The 10,733-nt window shown below is 45.1% G+C and overlaps 1 protein-coding gene across 1 annotated transcript in view; it reads right to left on the reverse strand.

Annotated features, from left to right (window-relative positions):
- BAZ1B (bromodomain adjacent to zinc finger domain 1B) overlaps window positions 1–8,921 on the reverse strand; it is a 314,567-nt gene extending 305,646 nt beyond the window's left edge. Inside the window, exon 1 of the mRNA XM_085649665.1 lies at window positions 8,209–8,921. Coding sequence (XP_085505791.1) covers window positions 8,209–8,327 — 119 coding nt within the window. The 5' untranslated portion in view covers window positions 8,328–8,921. The remainder of the gene's footprint in view (window positions 1–8,208) is intronic.
- Window positions 8,922–10,733: the final 1,812 nt, after the last annotated feature.

The raw sequence follows: 10,733 nt of genomic DNA on the forward strand, positions 1-10,733 counted from the left end.
AACATGTTAACCGGAGGCATCCTTCCTCTTATGCTACAAGAAAAACCACTGATTTACCTTAAAATTACACGTTGCCTTTCAGTAGCAATCTAAAGTATTCATGGTGACAACTCCTAAGAAGGAAAATGAAAACAAACATTGCCAAAACCAATAGGTCTGGTGTTAGCGGACAGCTTTTTGGCAATTCTTGTTTAGTCATGGTTTCTGCAAAATGTGATTTTTTGGGTGTATATGCTGAGCCCTAATCAATTGGGGTGAGGGGGAGAATTGCCACAGTACTCCCTGGCACTGAAGGGAACTACTTTGTGTGCGGATGTGTTCTTTGGGAAAGAAGAGCATGCCGTAACTTACGGAAAACAGAATGTGACAATGTGACTGAGACAAACCACAGACTAAAGGATGAAATCTGCTGAAACCCCTACAAGTAACTATATTAAACATATAATATTTGTAAAATCAAAACGTTTTGCCTAATACAGACCTAACAAGCATTTGCAAGGCAATAGGTCTCGCATTACCAAATGCTTGAGCTATTGGTGTTGCAAACAATGCAATGCCAATAGCTCAAACATTCAGTAATTCGAGACCTATTGTATTGTAAATGCTTGTCGTTTTATGCAAAAGTCTGTATTTTGTCACAGTTAAATTGCTTAGGTAGGGTGAAAACAGAGTTCTCACATTGCAGTTTAACACTGTGTGCGCGCGCCAGTTAACATTCGGCGAATATAAAATAAAAGTATATTTCTATATGGAGAAATATTACACAGAACTACACCCACTTTCCTGTGCATATGTAGGGACTGTCATTTCAGGACATCTAGCAATAACAACAAACCAAGGATTGTGAGGAAACCCAGCTTAAGGAATTGATTAATTACCATATTCATGACGTCATGGTGTGTGCAGCCAATGGCTCATATGAATATTGTATGTTTGCACATCTGGCTTTGGCGTCCTCTTCCATTTTTATCAACATTTCTCTTGATCCTATTAGTTGGAGCGATGTTCCTGGGGACCACGGACTGCAGCTTGCGTCACCGCTGCCAGGCCGCACCCAGAGCCCTCCCCACCCCGCAGCTGGGGAATATCGGCTGCCTCAAAGGGTGCACTTGTTGAGCTGCTCTCAGGCTGCAGCTGCAGGACATTCCCCTTGGCAGCCATGGCTGCTGTCAGGGAATATAATTAAATTCCTGATTAACCTTTCATTTTAGCAGTTCTATCGAAGACCAATTTATTGTCCTCATTTTCTTTTTTTAAAGCGGTTACCGGTTCAATAAATCACAAGACAAGTACCTCTCTTTGAGCATCTTTCTTTGCGGTTATTTGGGGCCAGAAACAGGGCATGAGTAGGCTTCGATATGGGATTAAGGTATTTAATCATAAAGTTGAGAGTGCAGACAATAAGTGTTTTCGGCACCTGATCTCGGAGTTTCACCTGAATTAATTCATTGACAAACTCAGCGTATTGAAAACGAGGAATGTCTCCTGTTTAATAATCTATGCTCATATCTCGCCATATTAGCTTTGTGGATATTTTTAAAACCCCCGTCACTGTTGTGAAGAACCCTGCGAGCTGGCTCTTTGTCCGGCAGGGTGGCAGAGGTCCCCTCGGCATAATTTCTATCACAGCAAGACAACACCTTTGTACCCGCAGGCATGCCCACGTTTCACGTGCACAGTAGTCCAGGCGGACATGCCCATGTTCTGCAAGGATTCACAACTGACCGACTGCTGTCCTGGGTGGTGAGTGCCTACAACAAAAGCCTTCCTGTTCGCTCTGTGCTCTCCACCAAGTGCGCCACTACAGGGCGCCTCAGCACTTAATACTCTCGAGGGGCGCTCACTTTGCAGAGTTTCATAGTCCAAGACCTCTGCAATTATTCTTCCGCGGCTAGCTGGTTAACACCATCGGCACTTACCAATCACAGAGCGAGTAACGAACATGAAACAAAAAACTCGGCAGAGGGCGGGGGACTTCAGCACAGCAGCAGACAGCAAGGAAGTGACTGTGCCAAGAAGGTTTGGAGGGAGGGGCCCAAAACAACGAGAGGAACATAGCACAGCAGTCGGCCTGAGGGAGAAACATAAATAACAAGAAAGGGGAAAGTGCGAGGCTCTGTTCTTCTGTGCAGCTCCAGCAATTAACGCTTTAGAGACAACAAGACTCCTGCAATTTAACAAACCTGGACATTAACTCGAACTATACGGCTTTATGAGTATCCACAAGGTGAAGTAAAGTGAAATACGAAATGTAAACAAATTAATAAACCTCCTTAAGAAGCAGACCAAATGATTTCTATATGTTTATATGTGTAGTGTGCTGCTCTTTACATTAGTGTAGATGTCACATGGAAGCCAATAAGCAGCGCCATCTCAGACAACAAAATGCTTAGAACACGAAAAGGGAAAGTTCTTTTCTGCCGCTCCATCGAGGGGACGGGTACAAAAACACTGTAGAGAGTAATGGGCGGAAAGTAACAATTAACAAGAAGTGCTGCGGACCGGACGCAGAATGGGAGGGGGCGGACCGCGCATCGTGCACTTTACAGGAGCGTGCACATCGGCTGTCTGAAAAACGCCGTGAGCGTGCACATCGGCTGTCCGGGCGCTAGCTGGAAAAGGCGCCGGGTGCTAGCTGGAAGAGGCGCCGTGAGCATGCACATGGGCTGTCTGAAAGACGCCGTGAGCGTGCACGTGGGCTGCCTGAAAGACGCCGTGAGCGTGCACTTCCCTGTCCCCCTTCGGTCGCCAAACAGACTACTATAGGTCTCGCCAAGGCGCGCAGCCCATGCGCTGCGTCGCTAGGCGAGACCTAAAAACCCAGTCAGCATTAGCTGCAAGGAGAAGGGGGAAGCAAGGAGAGGATATGCACAAGAGAAAGAGGAAGCAAAAGAAAGGAGAACGAAAAAAGAGAAAGTTAAAAAAAATATAAAGGAACGTTGTAGGTAGAGATATTTGCTTTCTTTGTTCTGTAAAAGCAGACTGTGTCCACATTCCCCGTTTGTCTGAGCTGGAGTCTAGAATGAGGACAGCGGATGCTGCTACAAGAATGTTAGGGAGCGAAAGACTGGGGCAGATTAAAGGAGCATGAAGCCATGACATGAACTACCTGGTGTATAAACTATAAGCATAACATAAAATAAAGAACTTACCGCTCCAGACTCTTGGATGACGACCCTGCCTCCCAACTACGACAGATTGAAATGGGATATTAACTTATGCGTGCAAGTCCCAAAAAGATAAAAGCCAAACCAAAACTAATCCCAGAGCAACCAGTTAACAAGAGAACAAAGTAACAACTCAATTCAACGTGCAGTAAACAATCTAGACATAAGCCCCTTACAAGTGTCACGCTAAGCAGAAGTTCCTATGTTCTACACTGAGCAGCCTCACCACACCTATTCATAAAGTGCATCACTGTTATTTATCAGTTTTAAAAAATTATATAGGTGTTCATCTACACAAAACATGTTTCACTAAGAACTTAAACATTTCACAGTTCATTCGAGCACCAACTAAAATTATCAAGGCAGATGGTTTGCCCCACACCACCCAGTCTGCCATTCTAATTTTAGTGTTGCAATACAATTCCAAGAAGGTTGGTGCTAGTAAGCAACTACTGCAGATACACCTTTCTTGATCAACTCCAGTCACCACCCCCAGACACATCTAATGCATCCTGAGGTGCTTTCACTACACCCATTAGACCACACTGCCATTAGAAGAATCATTATTCACAGTGACATGAAAGGAGCGATACCAGCCATGGTAACATACCAACGGTAACTTGAACTTCATATGCAACTGTCAACATTACCCCTTCAGAAAAGTTATTAACTCTTCTTGAAGCAACAACTTACTGCATACACCCAGGATAATTTCACAATATGAACACCTACAGCCCACGTATATCAAAGAGCACATGTTAAAAATGACAGGATTTAGAGACCAAGGCGGCAGCGTGCAGAATATGGCACTGTCTTGATAGGCATGGGGAGGGGGGGAGGGGGGAATGAGACTGACCCCAAGAACCCCATTATGGGTGGGCACAAAACAAAGCGGTACCGACCACGCTAGGTTTTAAAGGATGTGCCATCAGACTTTTCACACTTCGGGAAGAATGGGATACGAATAGCACGGTGAACTACACACATCTTAGAAAGGAATACAATATGGCACTCTCCCAAACTTACACTACCAAATTGAAGCATGCCAGGGGGGAAAGGGGGGGGGGGGGGGGGGAAGGGGGCCGATAGAAGGATCGCACCTGATGAAGAAGTCGCCATTATAGGGACAATTACTAGATGACCATACGACTAAAGCAACTTCATTAACCAATTAAGACTCTTTAATAACACACAGGGTGAGCTAACACAGTTATCAACGAAACGGCAGGCGGATTGGATGTGGCTAGTTTGGAGGACTACGAGTGGCAGGAGGCACTCCAGCATCCGCGAATGGTGGCCACACGGGCATGATTATGTTGAATTTAAAATCCGTAACAGGATATACAACACAAGGGAACTTCTATAGAAGATTAGAAGAGCGGAAAGTGATGTATGCCTGCGGTCAGAGAGGGTCCTTCCTGCATACCATATAGGAGTCTCCGTAATCCACCCGTTCTCGGAGGGCGTTAAAGTTCGGCTTGAGGAGGCATTCAGGGAACAAATCACATTTCTCGCTCAGCCTACCATGTCGGGGGTACAGGGGACTTCATATCATAAGATATTATGGAACCTGGGGTCCCTCCTGGAAAAATTAGAGATTGCGCGGAAATGGGGAAGTGAAGAGAGCTCATGGTTACAGGACTGGGCCAGGGAGATGGATTATCTGCTGTAGACTGGAAAAACTGGTCTATGAGGGGCAGGCTGTCAGAGGAATTTGGGGTCTGGACGGGGCTGGATTGTAGGCAAATGAGTGGGTGTGACTACAATCTTAAGGGAGGGCTCTTTACCAGAAGATGGTTGGGGGAAGATCGTGAAGGGCTGGAAAGCTCAGTGATCGAGCGGAATGACCTCGACATGTGTCCCGTGGCAAAGAATAAAGTGTGATATTTGACATGTCTTCCTGTCATGGCAGGGGGGTAGGGAGGAGGATAAATGTGGAGGTGGGAGTCACTGCAATTGGGGAATGATTAAGTTCAGTAGCCAAGATGCATTTTAAGTAGGTTTATTTAGTCTTAGTTGTAGGCTGTTAAGTTCAAGTAGAGCAGCTCCCCCGAGGAGCAGCCTGCCTGCTGCTCAGCCCATTCTCCAACTGTCACACTTCACCTCACAGGCAGTCAAACATTCCATTCATCACTACACCAACATTCCAACCGGCACATTCACACTGGCTGAGCTGCTAGGGAGAAAGCAACGGGATAAAGACACATAGGATACTACAAATTGTTTTGTGTGCTGTTTGATAATGTGTTAAAATCAATAAATATATTAGCAAAAAAAAGCATCTTGAAAAAATGACCGATCTAACTACTTAAATGTCAGTCAACTCCAAGCTGTAAACAAAATGACAGCCATGGGGGTTCTACAGTGACTTCAACAATCATATTCCCAGCAGCCAGTCAAACGGGAGAGGATGTAGCCTTACAGCTAGAGCTACTGACTTTGGAGCTGAGGAAAGAGGTTCTAGCCTCGGCTCAACATCCTGTGCAAATCATGTAATCACCCCGTGCCTACCAAATATTAAAGTGTCCTTGTGTAATGCAACCAGTGCTCATGTAAAGCGCTGTATAAATCTGAAACAACAAAAAACGCATGGGGTAATTGACAGCTAGCGACACCAATTAAATTGCACTGTACATCATCAACTCCAGGTTGACGCCTAGAAGAGTAAAAGAACGGTCCATTGAGTGCTATTGGAACACACTTGTTTACTGAGGCGTGAAGAAATTTCTAAACTTTCGTTACACAGTACTCAAAACACAAGTGCCTTGAAACTGTAGAATGCTCTAGGTTTAAAGGCAAGAATACTATAGAACAGAGCACCCTATAAGCTCAGATGAGCCTGGTCAAAACCAGTTATCCCCCCCCCCCGCCTTAAAAACCAAAGACCTACCACTCCACCGACCCTGAAAACCATTTACGAATTATATGCGCATCCACAAATTTGTGGTGAGATATATATTAAGTCTAGCCTCGATCTATACTGTCGTCCTCCGAGAGTGCCATCTTTGTAACCATATACGATGGTCATACACACCATCTAATGCCATTGCCTACAGGTTCTTCCCCCCCCCCCCCCCCCTCCCTACCCAACCCATCCTCCTCCCTCAGTCCTTAGCAGTACGGGTAAGCAGAAGCGGCTCGTGGCTTCCCCAGTACTCCACCTCCCTTTCATAGTCCATGCTGACTAGCAAAATATTGATTTAAAAGCAAACCAAGGCCCAACGCACCATTCACGGCTTGCACCAAGGCATCCCTGTATAGACCCAGCACACAGAGTAGCGCATTGTGCTCCTACTCAATTAAAACACCGAATGGAATTATACACTTCTGCCGCGACAACTACCGGTTCGCCCGTCGTAGTTCAAGGAAAGTGCACATGCAGTACTCCGCACCTTCCACAAACGGAGGTATTACTCAACGCTAATATCCGTGCTGCCCTACTCCATCCCTATCACGCCCGCGTTCTGTCCATAATAAACACTTATCCAACTAAGACAAACTTAACGAATTGATTATTTCTTTGCCCAGCAACATTTAGCATACCTTTTATAACTTTAATAGTGAATGTCGGTCCCCTCTTAACCCTGTTAACACCGATCAGTGTTTAGCAACAAAACGCCATGATAACTAATGATTAACAGACCTGTTGAAGAGAGATCGGAGTTTTGTCTAAAGTAAAGTAGCGCTTAGTATGCCTGTTGCAAATCACAAAGTGTATGTAACGAGATAGTTCAGTGGGTTCCTGCTTCTGTAAAATAGAAACCCCATTATTAGTTGCAGTTTATATGTTAAAATCATAATACAGAACTGGTTGCTTTTAACTGTCATCAAAGAGCTGCATGCAAACTGTAAGGTATACGTTACTTCGTTTTTTCCACAGACAATTCATTGTCCTAATGTTGTAAAAATAGTTCACTTGGGTACAAATCAATTCTTATTAGTAAAGACAACTCCCAATCGCTGCATCAAGTTTTAAATTCTCAGTGTATGCTTCGCCAGACCAAGCACTCAAACTATATTATCAGTATGGATGGCATTTAACTCCTACATCTTATAGACCTCCGTCTTGTGTAATATTTACTACACAATGATTTATACACGTATGATCCATTGTCGTGCGATTGTGTGATGTAAAGTGCTAAGACACCACGTACTGTTAGGAGTAGTGTACTAAATTACTTGTCTACTATTCTCCACTGTACTGCTCTATCAGAATGTTCCATGACATCATAGAATGCCTGAGTGCCTCTCTGTGTTAGAGTGTCGGTTAGTCAACTCAGGCTGAGCTGTTAGGAGCCTGCTCCTGGTGGGGCTGTCTTTGTACCATCTATCTTCTCCTACTAGCCTGATCTCCTATGCTGGAACCAAGCTACTAATAAAGAAGTATCCTACATGTACAGATACCTTCTGGACAGCCTGCAACCTGGGCGTTTGTGGTTCCATAACCCAAGACTTTGTGGTCACCTGGAAAATTCCAGCAACATTCTTCAGCCTGTGTGAGAATTGTCGTGGCCCAACACCAAGTCTTGTGAGCAAAGTGTCTACCAGCGTGAAGCTTTGTGTGTGAAAAGAGACCTCTCAACAGCCTCTGACGCTTCATGGTACCCTGCCTGTGTCTACCAAACTACTAATAAAGAAGCATCCTACATGTACAGATAGATTCTGTATCTTCCTTTACAACAAGTAACCCTATAAAACAAAATAGATGCATGCTAGAGGGGCTATGAAGACTTAAGGGACGCTGTTACAGGGTGGTGGTGGTGAGAGAATCCGCGGAGGAGTTCATTGAGGGCGCGCACAAACACTATCGCACGGGGAGCCACCAGTGATAAGGCCGAGCCTGATAAATCGTCAGCAGTAAAGCATGTGTTTTCAGTGATGCCCTTTCTCCAAGTGAACGTACCCCGGTTACCACAACTTCCACACAAAATACAGCCTTCCGGCACCCACATGCGCCAGTGGAAGGATGCTTCCTACTTCTGAACCCATCACTGACGACAGTCACTCACTCGCAACTCGCCGACTGGCAGTAGAAGGATACTCTTTGCTTCTGAAGCTCTCCTTGCTGTGCTCTATGGTGAAGATCTCGTCCCCGGGAATAATGGGTTCGGCAAGAGGTTTGACCAAAGGGAACGGTTTCCGGCCCAGCATGGGCGCCATCCCGGCGGCAGTAGTAGGGCCAGGCGGGCTCTCAGGCGGGATTGCAGGGCAAGAGAAGCCCACAGTTTACCTGGGCCAAAGCCGACTCCGCTTATTCAGCTCCAGATCACCCTTCCTCGGTTGTCACTCACAGGTTCCCGATACCGCTACCGGGTAAAGCTGCGGCTGATTATTGAAAAATGGCGGGAGATGCGGCCCCGCCGGCAGCCCCCCTTTCTTCAGCAGCTAACTCACTAACTTGCTCACAGGGCTCTGGACCGAACCCGCCTAGGTACGCTCACAATTGGATATACGTCATCCATTCACTTAATTCCATTGGTTGACGTTGTCGAATGTCAAAGTTAAATACGCCCTTTCCATGTTTGGTTGCAGCTTGCAGTCGTCAGAGCCGCCGGGGTGAAGGGTCACATTATATAAAGACTAAGGTGTGTGGCATGCCTCTCTAAAAAAAAATCTGGGAGACTTAGCCCATTGTATCGCTGGCTGGCGTGCCACAGAGAGGGGGTGCAGGTACCCAAAAGAAGATTTTAATTTCAAAGGGTCTATTGCGCCATCTGTCGCCGGCCCAAGGACCAAGATGGCCGCGCTTTGTCTGGTCTCTCTGCCCCACTCTTAAAGGGACCGCGACTCGCGATCCTTAAGGTGCAGGGATATCTGTGATCAACAAGCATTTGCAATGCAATAGGTCTCGCATTTACGCGAGTTTAAGCTATTGGCATTGTAAATGACTGCTTTTTATTTATGTTTCACAAACGAAAACATAAATTAAAGGCATTCACAATGTCAAAGCTCAAACTCGTGTAAATGTGGGACCTGTTGCATTGCAAATGCTTGTTAAACTTGATAAGGAGTTATCATATCATATAGAAATCATAGCTCCAGTGCAATGAAATAGCATCGATTCGTATAAAAAATATAATTAATACGATTCTATGATCCTATGAAATGATAACTATACGCCACGATCACTTAACAGTGATTATATTTGCAATATTGCGTTCAACAAATGCTCACACTCCTCACCTAGTAACCATTGTGCTTGTTAAAACATTGTGCAAAATGCATACAGTATGTTCTCGGGTGCCTCTTCAGGGGCATGGAGTGATGTATAAATGCAACAATGCAAAATGCAAAGGCAATAATATATTTTCCCTACATATGTAGTCACAGAGAAGTATTGAAAATGTCTTCTTCCTCATTGGCTTAATTTTTTACTATTTCACAGAATACATAGTCACCACCGCAAAATTTACTTCTCATACACTGCACTGTACTCGCCCTTCTAAAAAATGCAGTATAGAGTTTCAAGAATGAAGAAAGTGATCGAATGACTCAGAAACTTTTATTTTTAAGATAATACGGCAGTTGAGCTTCAAAATACCAATTTGCGCAATACAAACATATCTGTCTCTGTGGAGAAAACACAATCAGAATACAGGTTAAAAATAATGTGCTGCAGCGATATTTCATTATGAAAAGTAAGCCTTTTGAAAAACACTCAATCGTTGTTCGTTTCCTTCATCCCCATAACAAGAACAGAAAAAAGTTACAATATATCACTGCAAACGCACATTTACCCATAAATGATGATAAGCACAAAATATTTTTCATCGAGTGCCTTTTACCTGTAATTAGGGAGACATTAATCAGGCGTCTAATTAAGCTACCTGTAACGGATTTTTAAATGTAATGGTTTCTGTCACAGAGTGAAAACACGCATCATGTTTTCTGACATAGAGGGCCATTATACGTGGCTCTGAGGAGTGGGGGGGGGGGGGGCGAAATGTAAATGCAGCTTCTTTTTAATTGGATTTATGAAGGCAAGCATATTTCCTTTTCCAACTGTAGAAGGCTCAGAAGGGGCTACGCCGTATACATGCGGACGGGTAATGAAACTACAAAACAAGCTGCTTGCCTCATTGTGTGATTCAGTGTCATTCACAGGGAGTACGTGTGCACGTGCTCAGGCAGAGGCACAAGGGAGCGGGGAGCTTGGGGACAGGGGGGCAGGGAACCAACCTTGTGCGTAACGTAACTGGTGCGAATGTGATGTGCAATGTAGTTTGCGCTCACGTAAAGCGCTCCAAACCCTTCGAGTCCAGTTCGCGCTATAGAAAGCTGCAAAGAATAAATAACAAGCAAAGTTAAAAAATATATAAATAAACCGAGCGCGGTGTCCTTGAAGCGGCCCGCTCTTGGTTTTAACCCCTTCAGCGCGGCGCGGATTTCCGCGCAACGCTGAAGGTTCTGAGCGCGGGCGGGGCCATGACGGAGCGGTTCCGTCATGCGCACAGCGCAACCGACGTGCATGACGGAACCGCTCCGTCATGCGCGTCGAAGGGGTTAAAGTAAAACAAAACAAACCGAGCGTGGTGTCCCTGAAGAGGACGCCGCAAAAATATAAAT

This window comes from Triturus cristatus, chromosome 3_2 (assembly GCF_964204655.1).
Source record: "Triturus cristatus chromosome 3_2, aTriCri1.1, whole genome shotgun sequence".
Lineage (NCBI taxonomy): Eukaryota > Metazoa > Chordata > Amphibia > Caudata > Salamandridae > Triturus > Triturus cristatus.